The sequence below is a fragment of the Netta rufina genome (genome assembly GCF_964035555.1).
Source record: "Netta rufina genome assembly, chromosome: Z".
Lineage (NCBI taxonomy): Eukaryota > Metazoa > Chordata > Aves > Anseriformes > Anatidae > Netta > Netta rufina.
The window spans coordinates 58,018,347-58,037,076 of record NC_140126.1 but is presented as its reverse complement, the minus strand read 5'-3'; the positions used below and the strand labels follow the sequence as shown (position 1 = coordinate 58,037,076).

General features: G+C 36.4%; 1 protein-coding gene across 1 annotated transcript in view; it reads right to left on the bottom strand.

The window, feature by feature from the left end:
• Positions 1 to 18,730, bottom strand: part of YTHDC2 (YTH N6-methyladenosine RNA binding protein C2) — a 32,655-nt gene that overhangs the window by 2,517 nt on the left and 11,408 nt on the right. Inside the window, exons 9-27 of the mRNA XM_084304660.1 lie at positions 18,002 to 18,150; positions 15,994 to 16,129; positions 15,511 to 15,637; positions 14,358 to 14,423; positions 13,266 to 13,444; positions 12,990 to 13,086; positions 12,816 to 12,903; positions 12,653 to 12,733; positions 11,731 to 11,813; positions 10,547 to 10,652; positions 10,310 to 10,429; positions 9,732 to 10,004; positions 9,121 to 9,247; positions 8,420 to 8,625; positions 7,660 to 7,855; positions 4,656 to 4,765; positions 3,813 to 4,105; positions 3,205 to 3,379; positions 1,966 to 2,169 (exon numbers count right to left, since the gene is read on the bottom strand). Of these exons, the coding sequence (XP_084160786.1) occupies positions 1,966 to 2,169; positions 3,205 to 3,379; positions 3,813 to 4,105; positions 4,656 to 4,765; positions 7,660 to 7,855; positions 8,420 to 8,625; positions 9,121 to 9,247; positions 9,732 to 10,004; positions 10,310 to 10,429; positions 10,547 to 10,652; positions 11,731 to 11,813; positions 12,653 to 12,733; positions 12,816 to 12,903; positions 12,990 to 13,086; positions 13,266 to 13,444; positions 14,358 to 14,423; positions 15,511 to 15,637; positions 15,994 to 16,129; positions 18,002 to 18,150 (2,816 nt within the window). The remainder of the gene's footprint in view (positions 1 to 1,965; positions 2,170 to 3,204; positions 3,380 to 3,812; positions 4,106 to 4,655; positions 4,766 to 7,659; positions 7,856 to 8,419; positions 8,626 to 9,120; positions 9,248 to 9,731; positions 10,005 to 10,309; positions 10,430 to 10,546; positions 10,653 to 11,730; positions 11,814 to 12,652; positions 12,734 to 12,815; positions 12,904 to 12,989; positions 13,087 to 13,265; positions 13,445 to 14,357; positions 14,424 to 15,510; positions 15,638 to 15,993; positions 16,130 to 18,001; positions 18,151 to 18,730) is intronic.

Below are 18,730 nucleotides of genomic sequence, written 5' to 3'. Positions count from 1 at the left end.
TGCAATCATTCAGGCAAATTTGTGTCAGCCATGACATATATAGGGCACTGCTCTTCTTGGACTCCTGAGTTCCCAGCACACACTACTGCTTTAAGACGCTGTATTGGACTTAACATGGCAAGGTTTTGGTAACAGCTGGGAGACTGCAGGGGTGACCTCTGAGAGCAGAGCCCAGCAGCTGCCTCATGTCAGAGCAGAGTCAGCTCCAGCTGCTCCAAAAGGGACCTGCTGCTGGCCAGAGCTGAGCCAGGGAGTGATGCTGGGTGGGCCTCTGATGAGCAGAGGTAAGAAAGGGGAAAAAATGCTATGGAACAGCAGCTGGGAGAGCAAGGAGTAAAACATCCCTGCAGACCCCATGTGAGTGCAGCAGGAGGGCAGGAGGTGCTGCAGGCAGGCAGCAGCAGTTCCCCTGCGGGCTGTGCAGGGAGAGGCCCCTGGTGGAGCAGGCTGTCCCCCTGCAGCCCATGGGTCCCACATGGAGCAGATCTCCACGCTGCAGCCCCCCCATGGGTGGAGGAGCCCCCGGTGGAGCAGGTGGATGTGGCCTGGAGGAGGCTGCGGCCCATGGAGAGCCCCCGGGCCTAAGAACTGACCACAACCTCCATTTGTCATTTGCCTGCTCTGCTTCAGGAGAAGAGACAATAGGATAGATGGGGTTGAAGGGATGGTGCTTTTAGTTCAAGCTGTTCTAGTCTGTTATTAGGAGGCAACAAATTACATGAATCTCCCTTAGGCTGTCTGTTTTGCCTATGATGGTAACTGGCAAATGAGCCTATCCTTATGTCAGTCCATGAGCTCTTTTTCCACCATAATTTCTCCTTGTCTTTTTGAGGAGGGGGAATGAGAGAGCAGTATGGTGGAGCTTGTCTGTCTACTGGTGTTAAACCACCACAGTCCTAGATAGCTCAAGACAAACTTAAATGGAAATTAATAGAAGGAATGGAGGTTTAAAAAAAAGAAGTGGAAAGCAAAGACAGACTTGGTGCAAGAGAACAGTAATAGTAATGGAAGTCTCACATTTTCATGAACATTCATTGTATTGTCAAAACTGGAGGGCAAGGCAACATCAACTACTCACACTCCAGATTTCAGCATGTATTTCCTAGCCTGTTTCCTTCTCCAAGAGCCCCAGTACAACAGACCATTTTCGTAACCAACCGGCATGCCAAAAATTTCTTTCCAGTAGCACATCTGCATTTGCCAAATTATCACATGGTATTATCAATACAGATGTATTTTGACTAGGTCATTATGTTTTTACATTTAGCTGACTTATAAGTAGATTTATATAAAAAGATAAACTTCCTTTACCCATAACAACTGAGTTCACCCTCCTCTACAACAGTAAACATGCAACTTTGTGCCACCAGGTCAGATCTTTTAACTTCAAATTGGACAACTTTTGATGACGAATATCTTGCTAAGCTAGAATTTTTAAAGTAAAGCATTATAGTACATTTTACATAGGTCACACTGATCACACCCTCTGACCTAAACATTTGACAAGTCAAGACAAAGCTCTGCAAGTATCATAGTATGACTTGCCCCCCTCACAGATTTTAGAAAATACTGTTCAAGCAAAACAGCTATTATTCAAGTTAGTCGGAGACATCTATGAGTTTCCTAAATTTAGAAAGCTGCCATTGGATTTTAGCTGCTTAGTCATTTACTAACATTTACAGTGTTAGTTTTGGCATGCAAAGAAAAAGGTAGCAAGCCCTTGCCTTTTTTTTTTTGTGTGTGTGTCTGCTTTTAACAGATTAATGTAGGCCGTAAGCATTCTGACAGATGTTTGAAGGCAATTCACTACTAGCCTTTGAGCAAAAGGTTGAGTTACCTGAAAAGTCTTTTTTATTCTAAGTAAAAGGTCAGAAGTCCTTTCTGAAGCAAAAACCTCTGCACCAAACGTATTCATCTACTAAACCATCAATCAGAGCTAACATTTAGCATTAACTACAGACTCACCTGAAAGTGTCCAGATCCTTGAACAGAAAATATTAAGTAAACCATGCTGCTGTCCCAGAAAGCTCTATTTAGTTTTCGTTCATTGTTTGGCATTGTAGACCATATACCTTTCTGCTGAGAAATATCAAGGTTTTGCAAGTTGCTACTTTTCATTATGAAGTACCTAACTGGCATATTTGATCTTGGTGAAGGAGATTGGGAAGCCTGGAAAAAATAAATTTAAATTAACAAAGTAAGTCAGGTTCTATGGTTTTACTTTTAAAGCATTTTAGTACATGAAGATAAAACTTTCAACTGCATTCCTGCCCTCCATTCCCATATTCTGCTAGAAGAACAGAACCTCTGTGGTGGTTCTGCCTGGGTTGTTTTTTAAATGAATTTCAGGTCTGTTTTTTACATTTTTGAAACATTTTCCAAAGCAATCACTCATGAGGAAAAGCAATGAAGTATGGCAGAATATGCCTAAATTGTCCAGTGATTAAATAAACTTCTTTGAAGTTTGACACATCTTCAGGTGAAACTAAGCTGCAGTCTAGAAGAATTAACTTTAAGTACACTACTTGTAATTCTGCCTTCAGGAAACACTCTTTTACACTGGCTGAATTTAAAAATTGAAAGACCTAAGACAAATTATTAAATCTTCCAATAAGTCACTGCCTATGGGAACAGCAGGTTTTCTTCTTAGTTATTGGTTTAATATTACTTTGGCTTATTAAGTACACAGGGAGAATTACACCAGTGACTTCAATAAAAATGCATGCTTTGTTAAAATAATTGTCATTAGATAAGTAAGGCAGGTAACACAAAAAAAAAAAAAGAGAATCAGTATCTCAGCATATGCTATTATGAAAACAGAGGTGCGAAAACACAAGAAGCAAATTTAAAAGTGTACTAATTCTTTCAGATCTGTATTATAAACAGTAATTCAGAGTAGAAATGAGAACACCTTATCTGCCTATTATATGTAGTTTTTAAAAAATCATTTTTATTTAGATAGCTTTACTTCAGCTTTTATATTTTGGATAGCTTTTAACTCAGCACTGTACAAAGAAGAACATTTTTTGCTTATTAAACTAGCATAATGAGGATATTTAGTCTAGATTTTAGGTTCTAAAAGTTAATGTTACACAGCTGTTAAAAAATGAAAATCTGAGTTCTACAATGTTGTTGAAAAGTATCGGGGAATTTATTTCTGAAGTTCTGCTGGTACCAGAGGGGGATAATTTATGAGAACTCTACCTTTCCAGATGTTGTTGAAGAAGGACTAGCACATGGGCTAGGATAGCTACTACTGTCTGTAGACCTCGCTGATGATTGATCTGACCTGTCATCTGATGTTCGTTTGGAGTGCGAAGTGTTTTTTTTGTTGTATTTCTTTGGCTGGAACACTGGAGGCATAGATTTCATTAAAATTCTAAAAAGTAAAGGAAGGTACAGGATGTTTTAAGATACAAGAGTTTGATACAGAAAAATTTACATGTACATATCAGTGTTTTCCATGAATATGCAATTACTGTAATTCCAAACAATATCAAACACTTTAATAATAATTAATATATATATTTATGCATTTGTTTTGCATGCTAGGGTCAAACCTTCTCTTCTGATACTTCTTCCCAGAGAACACAGTTCATGAACAACATTCCTGAATGTCCTCTCAAACAGCATGCATACATACCAAATACTTACCAGTGAAATCAGCTACAGTATACTACAGGAAAGTACCAGTTCTTCCATCTATACTGCCATTTTTTTCTTCCTTTATGTGACTAGCATGAATTCAAGTGATGCTTTTACAGATAAAAAAAAATATTGCTTATGTTCTCTAGAAGATCTCAATAGCTTACTTTTCAGCATTAGAGGAGTCATCAGGCAATTCAGTTTCTGCCGTGCTATTTCTACTGCTGGTTGACCTCCATGCAGATGCTAAAGGAAGTTCTTCAGAAGACATAGGCCTTGGCCTCTGACCAATTCCTGAAGGCTGCTGCAAACCTGCAGCCTGTTCTTCAGTACTTAAAACAGTTATGATTGCTTTTATTATCGTTTCATCAATTTGAGACCATGGTTTAGAAGGAGCTCGCATACGACGCAGAAATAAGCTATGCCACTTCTGTCTGAGTTGCAACAGTAAACAAGCAACCTGCAATGAATTTCAATTCTGTTAAAGACTAATGAAAGTTAAATCAGACAAGTACATTCAGACTTATTAGTCAGCATCTGGCATTCTAGAACAAGTAGAGTCCAAGCCAAAGGGCAAGACTAAACTGTAGGGGAAGCCGGAGAAAAACAAACATTTAAAGAAAGCTGCTAAGTGCTTTAAGGTCATTATTAGAACCTTTTATTTCAACTAGCTCTGCACCAAATTCAAGTTATTATACAGTAAACTTACAGGACTTATTTTTCACTTTAAGTCATGAAATGCTTTATGCCTTTTCTCTCCACCCAGTCTGAATGTATGCATGCTTCATATAAGAGGGAGAAGAGCTTAGTTCTAGGGGACATCACTTTCTTATGCAAACTTTAGCTCAAAGGAGGTTAACTGAGCTTAGAAGACTCTAATCTAACTTCCATGTTATCAAAGTTTTGAACATCTCTACAAGAGACAGCATTATTGTTGGATCTGATTACTCAGTGTTTCATAAACAACTCTACTTCCTAAAACAGCCAGAGCTTCTCTACACATTACTTACCTCAGAGTCCAGTTTGAGATGAAGCCATTCATCTAGCTTCAGTAACGCTGAATTAGAATTTGCTTCATCCTCCAGCTCACTATCACTGTTCTCATTGGATACCCCATCCCCTGGATTAAATATATGTATATAAGGTACATTAACATTCCTATATATTTTCTACTTACAAAAAATACTCACTATTGTATTACCTGAAATAAACCTACCTTCCTTCTAAGTTTTACTCCACTTGATACTATTTCACCTACTTTTCAAAGAAACATTTTAAGATCACTCATTTCATGCAAATACATCGCCGTAACAAGTCTGTTGGGCTGCTTTTGTTTCAGTAGCAGAACTCCAGCATCCAGACCTGCTGAGGGTCCTGCTATATAAGCAGCTGTATTGACATAATTTGACTCAACCCACATAATGATTCGTTGATGTTGATAATGGTTACCACACAAACCTTTGCTTGAAGCTGTTTGCAAAACTGCACATCACTCTATGCATTACTTTCTAGTGAAACAGCAGATTAAAGACCCAAATAAAAAAAATAGTTATATAGATATTACGAATTATTATTATTCCTTGGGGAAAAACATTGCAGTTCAATCAGGATAAATATCTTTTTTTAAATAAAAAAAGAAAAACAGGTAACAGTTAAAGAGCAAGACAAGAAAACTTCTAACAAACTCTTATTTTGATTCAAACTAGTATTTATAGAAATAATCTGTCCTGCTGTCTGTTCTCTGCTTCTATCCCTACAGCATTCCACTTAAATTTTAAAAAAAAAAAAAGAATGAAACTTCTTTGTATTCCCAATTACTTCTAGCTACTAGGATAGCCAATAGTTTTTAAAAGTTATCAGTAGAATAACATTGATAATGTTTAAAATGCATGTTTCAGCTAGAAGCCATATATATTTTGCCATACCAATAGTTTCTAAATTGTTTGAGTTTGAATAATCTGGTTTACACTGTCAGAGAAAGTGATCTGTAGGAGAAAAAACGTATATACTATGCTTTTCAGTACTAATACTGCCATTACACATTTAATAATATTAGTTGCATTTTTTATTTCATTACTAACTATAATTTGTGATTCTTCAGAACTATGTGAGTATAATTTATGGATATGAACCATTAATATTCATATACATTAATTTAAGTGATGTAATATTGGTTGCATCTTCCTTGGGGAGAAAAAATAAAAGTTGCTACTGGTTGCTCTAGAAATATTACATAAAAAGTTCCAAGTTATTCTGAAAATTTGACACCTATCTTCAAACTAAGTACTAGCACATCAAAGTGCCCTCTGTGGAAATTACAGCCTTTCCCAACACCTCATACAATTTTGTTCCAGTCAAAAAATGCTTAACATCACCTTAAAGATAAGCCTCGTGTTGGTCCTGCCTTCACAGTGACCAGACTTCTACGATTGGCCTTGCCACCTAGACTTTAAGTACTGTAGGGGGGGGTTGAGGAGCAAATAGCAAAGGAACTGCTAGCAACTCCTACAAATCTATGTTGAAGTACTACAGATGTAGTTCAGAGCAGCTTTCAATCACTTTTAAAGCTTGTTATACAACTTGATTTAGGGAAAAAGTAGGATATACTAAATGAGAATCTCTGTATGGCTGTGTCCATTATCCTAGTGTTTACAGAGAGGTTAATTCCATACCATACCAGGTCCACAGTCACCCAGTTACTGTCGTAAAAACGCCTATCCTGATTAGGATAGTTCATGCCTCAAGGAGACAGTAGTCATTCTGACCTACCCTCAGTGTTTCTTCTAAATTTATTTCAGAGATTTTTTGGCAGATTCTCAAGTTATATTCTACAGAATCTACCCTTCTTTTTAATTTCAAGAACTGCAAAACTGAAAGTAGTTTAGAATTAATTATAAATTCTGTTATTACAAATTAGTTAAAATAGCATTATAATCGTATTCATCAAGTTGTAAGTCAGAAGGGATTTCCTCAACTTTAAAATAAGGTCATTTCAGTCCAGACAACATTCAGTGGTATAGCCTTTTCTCCCTCATTTAAGTTCTCTAATATTTGAAGGCTTGTGACTATCTTCTATAAATCTAGTTCTCTACTTCTCCTAACACAATAGGATGCTGAAGTGCTCTTAGATTAGTATAAAATACAAGTACTTATTCAAATACTTTCTGGGACTTCAACAATTCCTTTGCTCACAACCCCTTTTTCTGGTTAACACCTTTTTCTGGTTCTGTCCTGTAAGCACACAGGTATTTTGTATGGTATGTTTTCACAAACAGATAAAACAGTAAGAGGAGAAGGGAACCTCTGTTATTCTTCAATTGCCTTATGCCAGGGAAGCCTGAAACTTCTGCCTTAATGCACAGCCAGTATCCAAATCACCCAGCTATGGCTCACATTACAAACATGGGGAAAAAGAAAACAATACTTGATAAAGTAATTTTTCAGGAATGATGGCTGTTGATGGAACGTAGGTATAACATGGAACTGGAGTTTTCCTAGCATGATCAATTAACAGCTGCTAAAAAAAACAACTCTTTACAGAGAATAGCTCTTACTGTAGATTAAGAATGTAGATCACAATCTCTGCGACAAATTTCATAATCCTTACATATAGCAGAATATTAGAATACAAGGTCAGGGATGGTGATCATTTCTGACAGTACAATGAAGAATGAAGTTCCTTATCTTCTATTTTTTCATTACTTATTATACCAACAGTAAAAAGTTGCATTTAATGAAATCAAAATGTAGCACTTCATAAATGTTTGTTTTGTTTTTGTTTTGTTTTTTTTTTTTGAAGAAGAAGAAGAACATTAAGCTAGAACATTTCTTGTGCGTAACTAAGCCATTATTTACAGAGCCAGTAAGCTATTCTAGAACAGCTATAGGAACCACAGCTCTGTAGCTTAAAGAATTAGCCAATACACGTACTAAATACCCTTGTGAAATGAGCCTTCCATATCACATTCTAATATGTATTAAATTGAAACATTACAAATCTGAAATCCGATATACCTCGAAGAGATGAAGGCTCCTGCAAAGCGTTACGTGGTAACCTAGCTGGTCCACAGAAGAGTGCCACAGTGACAGACGTTACAACTGAACAACATCTGATATTTGCTATCCTGTGAGCTCTTGTCATTTCATCATATATAAGCCAGTCTGTGGGGAGTGCCTGAACAGCTGCAGCTTGCCCATTCGCTGGTGGAATCTGCACAGAAGCAATCAAGGCTAGGCTGTTTTACCCTCTGTTTGTAATTGAAATAAGTTTTAACATTTCTCATTTGATAGATAGATATATATGTAAAAATACAAACAGATACACACACACACAAAATTCAATTTTACTTAGAAAGAACATCCACCTTTAAAGCCAAATATTTTGCTTCAAGCATCTAAAAATTCAAGTTTCAGAGCAGAACTGCTTACTACCATGAGCAGAGATCACTGTCTTTTACACGAGTTCATAACTAGGGCTTTAGTCTTTTTTTTTCCTATTGTCTTGTTCCACCTAGAAGGATTATTCCTTCTGAATTAATTTTGGATGAAATATTGTAAAACTGAACCAACTCTAATTCTTTGTTTCATCAACAAGCAGGATAATTTTTTTCTAATAATTTTCCTAAAATTACTTCCTAAAATTCTAGTGTCTACTAACTGGCATACGCATGCTACTTTTAAAAGTACAGCTATGAAAGGACATTTCTAAAACTTTCATAAATTTGATAGAATATCTTTGAATCTGTACTTGACAAAAGAGTATAACGAATTTTACCTTTTTATACTGAGTCTGGTTAAGAACAGAGGTAGGATGAAAACGCACTTTCTTCTCTTTTGGTCCTGTCAAAACCAGGTTTCCCCTGTCCACATGTACTAGATTGGGATACATCCCAGCCACCAAGGCAGCTTTAACTACAGCCCAGTTTTCAGAGTTAGTGTTAACATCTCTGATATCAGCTCCTCCTCGGGCTCTGACAAAACCTGAACGTGGAAGAAGACAGATGTAATACACACATTCATAGTTTTGTTTCTCACTGCATTTTTCTTGCTGCATTTTTCACACTGCCAAACTTAACAGCACCAAGCAGAAACTATTCGACCAAAATCCTTCTTGATAAGGTGCTTTGTACTAACTCAAGAAGCAATTAGTTCTTAAAGCACAGAGACATCTAATACAGAAATAAATTAACATAACATACAAATTCAAGAAAACATCTCTCATATGAACGTCATATTTCATGTGAAAGCCAGCATAATGCAGAACTACAAGAGTACTTTCAGTAAGATTAGCATCTGCTTCTGTTTTTCAGCAACACCTCCTCTCTCTGGTATCTGCACCATGACCAGAATGGATGTATACTGGTCTGTTTCAAATTAGCAAAGGACACCTGTGAATGTTATTCTTGTTATAATCCATATGCATTTACTCTATTTTGGAGTCAGAGGCTGCATTAAAAAAAATTCTGAGCTACTCACCTGAAGCTCTAAGCTGACCAAGCAATTGTGTTCTCATTCCTATGATGATTTCCATGGTGGCCTGAGAAAGAAAGTTCTTTTCACAGAAGGTTCTCTCCCAGCCATCACTTCGTGCCTTCTGCCATGCCTGTAAAGAGTATTTTTACATTTGCCTTTAGATTTGGTTAGCTAAAAACAACAAAAAAAAATTACTTTTCAAGTACATTTACATAGAAAAACAAAGACAAAACAATTCTCAAACTGAAATGCATCAAATCAGATTTTTTTTTCTAGTTAATGTAAAGAGAATTTAGTAGTTAAGTTAACTTAGATAATTGGGTATCTCCAAGTTATTTTATTTCCTGTTATTGTAACAGGATGTCTCATTTTGTTAGAACCATTAGAATTTAGACAGATTAAAAGTATAAATTAAAAAGCTGAAAATGTTTCTTCACGAAGTTATTAGTGAGTTTAACAATCAGGACAGCCATTAGGCAAAAAAAAAATTAAGAAGTTTATTATCTAACTACTTACTCACAATCTATCACTCTACATTCAACTTTATAGGCACATTATTTACTTCAGTACATGATCTATGGTGATTAGTGTTCTTTCTGAAGAAGAAATAATACCTGGAAAGCCCTGAGAAGTGCCATATGGTCACTAAACGTTCCTGCAGTTAAACGTTTTCTGCACAGCAAGGCTGCACGCTTCTGAGAGGCCAGTGTAGGTAGGACAAAAGGGTCTCGATATGCAAGAGTACAAGCAATAGTAAGAATGGGATCCAGGCACTTCAAAACAACAGCACACAGCACCATTTTACCAAGGTGTGGCTCTACTGGTAATTCAGCAAGATGATAACCAAGTTCAGTGAGGTCTTCCCAAGGATCCATAGCATCTATTGTCTGTTTGAAGAGAAAAAAACAGAGGGTGAAAGGGGAAGCAGACAAAATTAATTTCCAATAAAAGCAGAAAGAAGGTGCATACAGGACATTAACTAGACTTGTTCCAAATACTAAGAATACAAGTCAAACTCCGTGTGAAGTTTGAGATGAATTTAAGCATTCTTTTCCTTCGATATTAAAACATCCATCCACACATACAAAAACAGAAGCAAAACCACAGTAAACATGAAACTCAGTAAGATATACTGCTACACCACAAACATAGAAACAAATACAATTCCATCTAAATCTATACTTCTGCTGACCTTAAGCATTTGCACAGCATTTCTCACAATTAAAGCCGGTGGAGGATCAGGAGCTTTCATAAGGAAGTCAACAATTGGACAATTAATTGGAGCCAGCAGTTTTGTGTGTAAACAAAGCTCCTACAAGTTAGAAACATAAAAAAAGAAAATTTAGATTGTATGAAACCAACTCTTGTAATTGGTAGTATAGTTTGATAATACATGTTTTAAAGTTATAAATTAAAACTGAACAAGCACCTGAAGTGGCATTCGTAAAAGTTCTGGAGTCTGAAATTCCAACATATTCTGAAATCTGAGCCTGCTGAAGAGACGGAAGCAGACTCCAGGCCGACAGCGCCCAGCCCTTGAAAATAAAATATGGGAAGTTGTTAATAATTACATCTTTAAAAAAAAATAAATCACAAAAATCACACACATCCATAAACAACACAAACTTAGAACAGGAATTGTCTGTAGAAGCAGTTCTAATAAAAAGATAATTCTGTTAATCCTAATTCTCACATATAAAGTGAGAGTCTTTCAGAAAGTAGACTGTTTTTGAGTATGGAAATTTGTTAATATAATTTTATGCCAACATTGAAAGACTTGGGGAGACAAAAACAAGGCCTAAACAAAGTGATGAGTGTTGTTTTTTGTTGTTGTTTGTGGTTTTGTTGTTGTTGTGGTTTTGTTTTGTTTTTATACTAATTTAAGATCAATCCAAGTATTACTGTTTTAGCTATAAAGAATATAAGTGGCAAACTTCATTTCTTCTTCTTTTAAACCTCCTTACAACCCCCAAGAGCTGAAAGTTTTTCCAGGAGTAAAAGGTAGAACCAAGACCAAACTACTTAAAAATGAGGGGACAAAGAAAGCAAATTCTTACATGCACACTAAGATTCCTGAAAGCTAATGCCAATATTATAGCAGCAAACACTGGTATTTGTTGCTACACTTAGCCGTCACCCAGTGTCGACAAGAATGACAGTCCTGTAAAGTCAGAAATAGTTTGGAAAAAAGTAAGAAATCACTGTTCAATGTCTCTTCTAACATAGGGATGAAGGGGCATCAAGCAAAAACTGGTAGGCAGCCCTTTGCCCAGAGATAATATAGGTAAGTTGTGAAATACCTAACAGGATACAGTGGGTGCTGGTAGTGAACAGTTTCATGGGGGAAAAAAAAAAAAAAATCAAAAAACAAGCCTATTGTAAGTTCTGGGAAATTCCTAAGTCACATTTTTCTAGGACTTGGGGAAGTTACTCCAAGGAACTACATGCTGACCATTACTTTTCTTCAGAGACTTACTGGCCATAGTCAAACTTTATACTGGACTAACCTAGTAATGTTACCCAGTGTGGCTCCCCTTCGATTGTGTACTTTATCCTTACCATACAGGATGGTGGATGTTTGCACAGTAAAAACCAGCATGAAACATTTATTACCTGCCTTTTCTCTGGATGGCACTAGCTTTTGAAATCCACACAGTTTTTAGCATTGTAACACAACTCAGTGCATCAAAAGATTTCTACAAAAGAAAAGGAAAATAAAATAGAGATTTAACAGAGTACATAAAATAAAAATTATTAATGATTTCAATCATCAATAGAAGATCTGTAAAAAATAATATTAAGTACCAACATTTTTGGCACAAAGTCATGTTCTAAAGGACTTACTCAGAAGTGAGGTTATGCTACCTTGTTTGCAGTATCTTTGCACTACACAGTTTTCTAAATCAGAAGTTTTCTACTCAATGGTGTTAATCAATAAGTGCTATGAGTTGTGTTTTGCAGTATCACAAAGCAAAAATATGTTATTATAAGCAATAAAGTTTTACTCTTGGAAATGATGTCCCACTTTCCCTGCATTTGGTGCAAAAATACAAAACAACTGTAGTACCATCAGAACTTGATAAATTTGGTGTGTATATCTCCCATGAAATTAGTGTAAGTTCTCATGTTTCTCACAGAAGTAATTAGTATAGGGGGCATTCAACATATCAAAAAACTGTCTGAAAACTTTGCACTAGATTAGAACTGGCCTAGACAGAATAACATGACAGAGGGAACTCCCAGTGTTGTTTAACTCTCAGGAAGATGGGGTTCTAAGCTGATAGACTTTGAAAATCAAACAGAAGTGCTGAGTTTTTTTCACATACAGTAGCCTGCAGTAACTTTTCCAGTGTTTTTAATCATTTGTTTACAGTACTTGTCATAAAGAAAAAAGATGCCAGAACTTCACAATGAGTTTTGTTACTTGACATATGCTAGCTCTCAAAAATTAATTTCTCCAAAATTTATGGTATATTAGTATTTTTAAATAATCTTAAAAATTTTACTTCCCAAAGAAAGTTTAAGTCAATCATACCTCTTTCATCTTGCCCGAGTCAATAACAAATACAACATCATTAACTGTGATGCTGGTTTCTGCAATATTAGTAGAAAGAATCTGCAAGTAAGAAAAAGACTATAGTAACTGTAAAAGACTACGTAAATCAATATAATATGTGAAGAAGTCATCTGATACTTGCTATTTTGCGAATACCAGAAGGTGGACTTCTAAGCACTTTCTTCTGATCCAAAGTCTGCATATTTGAATGAAGCATGAAAACTTGATATCTAATAAATGACAAGGAGTACTTTTTAAGGATCTTTAAAAGAAATAATAAAAACCTCAATAGAACCATTGAAATAAAACATTTTACCTGTGAGCATTGTCAGCAAATCTCTTGTCATCAAAAAGAATACGGTCCCTCAAGCTAACTATCTCATCATAGCCAGGAAGAAATATTAGAATTGCTCCTACAAAAAGAGTTGATTTATAGAGTTAAAGAACAAATTCACTTCAAATATATGAAAATACACTTCAGTAACATACATACAACTACCCAGAAGGTTTTTGGTATTACTGAAAAAAAAGAGCACAAATAATCAGAAGCTGAATCCACAGCAGTTATATAGGACTGTGTATATATACTTACCACTATCTGAAGTGTGACAGATGTTATAAAGTATGTGCATGATCAGGTCCAGATCCACCTTTTCATCATCAAAACTGTGATGATAAGCTTTCAACAATTCTCTGTCCTCTGCTCCAAGGTCATTACCACTTGACTGAACAAGGGAACTTTCATCCAGATTTCCAAATTCTACTGATGCACTAAAACATACAAGTATAGGCCAGGGTCAAGGTTGTTTACTTCAAGTTTGCATTCAGCCATCAATTCAAATTTAGATCCAGACTAAGATGACTACCTGTGTCCAATGTTTAAAGTGCAGAAGAACAGCATGTCCACAATACTATCACTGTTGACTGACTTACATGCTAACCCTGCAGAGCATGCAATTCTCATTTTTAGCATTAGAGTTACTGTACTTCGTTGAAACATGACCCAAAACAACTGGAGGTTACACAGTTTGTTTTATGTGCTAAAGGGAAAACATTCAGAAGAACATGTCTTCCAAAAACTTCCCTACCATGAAATTTAAGTAGTAAGGACACTAAGAAACTACACAAAGACAAATTATAACAACACAGGTCTACAGAACTGTAACTATTTCCTGTGAGTTAAACATCAAACAGTTTTTAATGTACTGGCCTACATGTTACCTGCATACAATGTTTCTTTAAACATGGGTATATCATGTATCAACAATGCACAGAAAAAGAAAGGATGCCGTTTGCACCATTTTCATTTAAGATGCTTATTTTGAAAGCATACTATAGCATCAATACCTCATCCATATTTATGTAACTTACTATAATCACATCAAGCCTAGATACTGACATTCCTGTTGTGTTACAACATGACAGTAAAGGCTAATGATATAAGAAAGTTCCTATACCACTAGAACTATATTTATCCCAGGAGTTGTGCAAACATAATCACTAAAAAAAGTTTCTGTTCAGCATCATAAGCAACATATTTTCAGAATGCTTCTACTCTCAAACAAATCCCTCTAGGCCAAATTCTAGAGTATCCGAAACTGTTCTGATTAAAATGTGGCAAAACATAAAAAAACATCCATATACCAAGTTAAACAACTGTTTTTGCAAAGTAGTTATAGCTTACCTGTAGGATTCCAACAGGTCAACAACCTCCGTCTGCCCAAAGTGCTTAGCCCACTCCAGAGCCATCCTTAAAGAGTTGCATAATGGTCTTTATTATTTTCTCTTCACAAGACACATATGAGTAGCACCTTAAGTGAGAAGACAACTGACATGCTGCACTGCACTGTTCTATCATTTCTGCATTACCACTTAAGCAGTGTCATTACTGCTGGATTAGCAACTTGTAAAAACATGTATAATAAATAGTTTCACAATTTTTATATAGCTGCAATTCTTTACTAAGTAAAAATGGTATCTCTACACAGAAGTACCTGCAAAGGGAAAGGAGTGGGAAGAATGGTTTGTGTTTTTTAAGGGAGTGTCACAATGTGCACAGCTAAACTAAGCCTTTTTATAGCAACCTTTTACCTGGTCCTTTAAATAATCCTGAGAAGTCGTACCCCAAGTGTTTTTCTCCATAATGCGTAAAACTACTGGGTTCTGATCCCTTGTGGAAGTCATCCTCCTCACAATGCAGTTCATTCTGTTTTCCTTTTAAACTGCATTCCTTCCCAAGTTCTTCAAAGATCAGCCATCTGGAATCCCTATTCTTATCCTTCTACACTACAGTGATTCATAGTAGTTCCCAGTTACTCAAAGATAGATTTATAGCCACCAAAATCTAATTTTTTATTTATTTATTTTAAGAGATTAACAGGGATTTTCCTACCCAACAGAACATACTTGCAGCTGTAACACTGCAAAGATCTTTGCACCTGCAGGAGAATTTTTTTTTTAATCCAGTATAGTTAACTCTCTTATAATTTGAACCACCAAACATTTGGGGTCTAATTCAATCAACCAAGTGAGGAAATATTCCTAACTTTTCCTAGCAGTAGGTCAAATCAGGTTCATTGAAATCAGGAGTATAGTACATCCTGTATTCAAGGCCATTTGATTGACAATTTAATTTAGAATTTACAGAAAAAAATGTAATAGAACAGAAATTAGAAATTGTTTAGACTGTCAAAACTCATTACCACTTATGTTATTATACCACAATATTCTGATAAATTAGTAAATTAAGAGTTCTGTTATGTTTTCTAAGTTTTATCATTTTTATATTGAGATACAAGTTGATGGTTTTTTTTTTCAGTTTATCTGTTTGTTTTTACCAGCCATTGGATGATTTGCAGTGGATACTTGCTCCCATGCTGATCAGTTGTTCTACTTGACTCAGGAAGCCTCTCCCTGCTGCAATCATTAGTGCAGTTGCACTGGTTTCACTGTGCCTATAATCAACTGAGAAGTAAAAAATTAGCAAAAAATTACACATTTTTTCTTCTAAGCAAAATATGAATATGACTTTCAAAACCCAGCCCAACAAGAGTTTATTTATTCACTTCATCCTATCAGTCAATTCATGTAAATTTAGAATGTTTCTAAAACAATAATAACATATATATCAATACTTCAAAATGAGCATGATAACAAATAAGTGCACAGCTGATTAATTCTGCTAGACACATTCATTTTTTTTGAATAAGCATCAGTATTCAAAAATAACATTTGAGAATTGAGATAACAAAATCACAGAAAATCAAGTCATTTCATGGTTGTTTTTTTCTTGTGAAACAAAATAATCAGAAGCAACTTACCACTAACGTTTTCAGTTAAAATGAAATGGAACACCTGAGCAAAGGAATCAATATCTTTATGCAACCAGATGTCAGAAAGACAACAATCCATTTCCTTTATTAGCCATGGTTCAAGACAATTTACATCTTTTTCAGTCTGAAGAAAAAAAGAAAAGAAAAAAAAAAAAAACAGAATTAAAATGATGAATCCTTTTAAAAAGTTCTTTTGTCTTTATACTCACATATGAATTACTAAGTATTCTGTCATTATTTTTTTTGAGAATCAACAAGAAATATAGTATTCAGCGATCAGTAAAAGTATTTGAAGTATCATATGCAAGTACTGAAAACACTATCACTCTACTTACTCTATCTAAAAAAATATATAAAATCATCATAATGGAAAAGCATACTTTGGCTATCTTCTAGAATAGCTCATCCTAATAAAAAGAAAAAACAAGTAACAATGTCCTTCTAGAATCTCTTCACGAATAATATCACAGAATGGTTTGGGTTGGAAGGGACCTTAAAGACCATCCAGTTCCAGTCCCTCTAACTCTCAGCAGACAAGGCTCCCCAAAGCCCCATCCAGCCTGGCCTTAAATACCTCCAGGGATGGGGCAGCCACAGCTTCTCTGGGCAACCTGTGCCAGGGCCTCACCACCCTCAGACTGAGGCATTTCCTTCCTGCTAACATCCAATCTATGTCTACTCTCTTTTAGTTTAAAGCTGTGACCACTTGTCCCGCCACTACACTTCCTGACAGAGAGCCCCTTCCCAGCTTTCCTGTAGGCCCCCTTTACGTACTGGAAGGCCACTAGAAGGAACCCCTTGAGCCTTCACTAAGATAAAGAACCCCAACTACACCACCCTGTTTTCATGAGAGGTGCTCTAGTCCTTGGATCATCCTCATGGCCCTCTCTGGACCTCTCTAATACATCCATTTCCCTCTGGGTGCCCCAGAGCTGAGCACAGTGCTCCAGGTGGGGTTTCACAAGAGCAGAGCAGAGAGGCAGAATCACCTCCCTTGCCCTGCTGGCCATGCTGCTTTTGATGCACCCCAGGGGTATGGTGGCTTCTTGGGCTGCAAGTGCACATTGCCAGCTCATGTTGAGCTTCTCATCCACCAGCACCCCCAGGTTCTTCTCCTCAGGGCTGTTCTCAACCCATTCTCTGCCCAGCCTTGGGAATTGCCCCAACTCAGATGCAGGACCTTGCACTTGGTCTTGTTGAACTTCGTGAGGTTCACACAGGCCCTCGCAAGCCTGTCCAGATCCCACTGAACAGCATCCCTTCCCTCCAATGTTAACTGCACCACACAACATAGTGTCATCAGCAAACTTGCATTCAATCCCACTGTCCATGTCACCAACAAAGATATTAAAATAATACTTGTTCTTAATTCACTGACAGGTCCATACATCAGATCCATGTCTCTCCATTTCAGAGACAAGGATGTCATGTGGGACAGTCTCCAACGCTTTGCACAAACCCAGGCAGATGACATCACATACTCCTCCCCTTATTCACTAAATGTTTCAACCTCATTGTAGGACACCAGATTTACCAGGCAACGTCTGCCCTTAGGGAAGCCATTCTGGCTGTAACCAATCACATCTGTTTTCCATGTCCCATAACATAGTTTCCAGTAGGATCTGCTCCATGATCTTGCCAGTTACAGCAGTGAAACTGACAGGCCTGCAGCTTCCCAGGCCTTCCTTCTTTCTGTTTTAAAAAGTGAGAGTTATGTTTCCCCTTTTCAAGTTACCGGGAACTCTACCAGACTGCCATGACTTTTCAAAGAGTAATGTCTTAGCGATTTCATCTCCCAGTTTCCTCATGACCCTTGTATGCCACATATCAGATCCCATGGACTTGAGCACACTCAGGTTCCTTAGGTGGTTTCAGACACAATCTTCTCCTACAATGAATGGTACTTGATTCTCCCACTACCTTTATAAACCAGTTTTTAAATGGATAACTATACTACAAATTTAAAACATCTCTTCCAGCAAATGGAAAAACTTACCAGTTGATTAAATACTGTGTCACCCCCATCATCCATCAGATTATACTCTTCAGATAGATTTGGAACAGATCTTTGTCTCTGAGATTCTGGCTTGCTACTATCTTCGTGAGCAGAATACCACTCAGTAAGAGTGCTTTGCTGTTTTACTTCTAGAAGGTATAAGATATTTCCAAAAGAGGTTTTACAATCATTTTAATCATCCATGGGTTTTGGTTATAAAATATAGTTACATCAAATCATAAAGTTTTACCTACTGCATTCTCTTTTATTCAGTCGAGAATGCTGGTACCAGTTCAATATAAGTTCTGTGATTAAGGGCACCCAAAGTGTACTATTTTAAATGTCTGCTCTAAGAATAAGGTAAAAAAAAAAAAATCATTTGGGTGTTACGGGTAAGCCATCAGCATTCCAACTCAACTGCATTCAACAGAGTTTCAACGGAGTTCTCTATCTACACAATTATGTCCAATTTTTCTTCAGAACAGAAAAAACAGAGAAAAGTGAAATATCTCCTACATGTAACAACTACTTTTTGCATGCAAAAAGAAAAAATAGTAAAGGATACTCTTCTAAGTGAACTTTGCTATCCATTGGGATTGAAGCTGAGCAACACAAAGTTCAGATTGTTTGTTGCAGATTCATTTTTTGTTTTGTTTTTTTTTTCTAAAGACACTGGAATCATTACTTTAAGTTGTTAGGAAAACTTTTCTCAAAAAATATATCTACTTA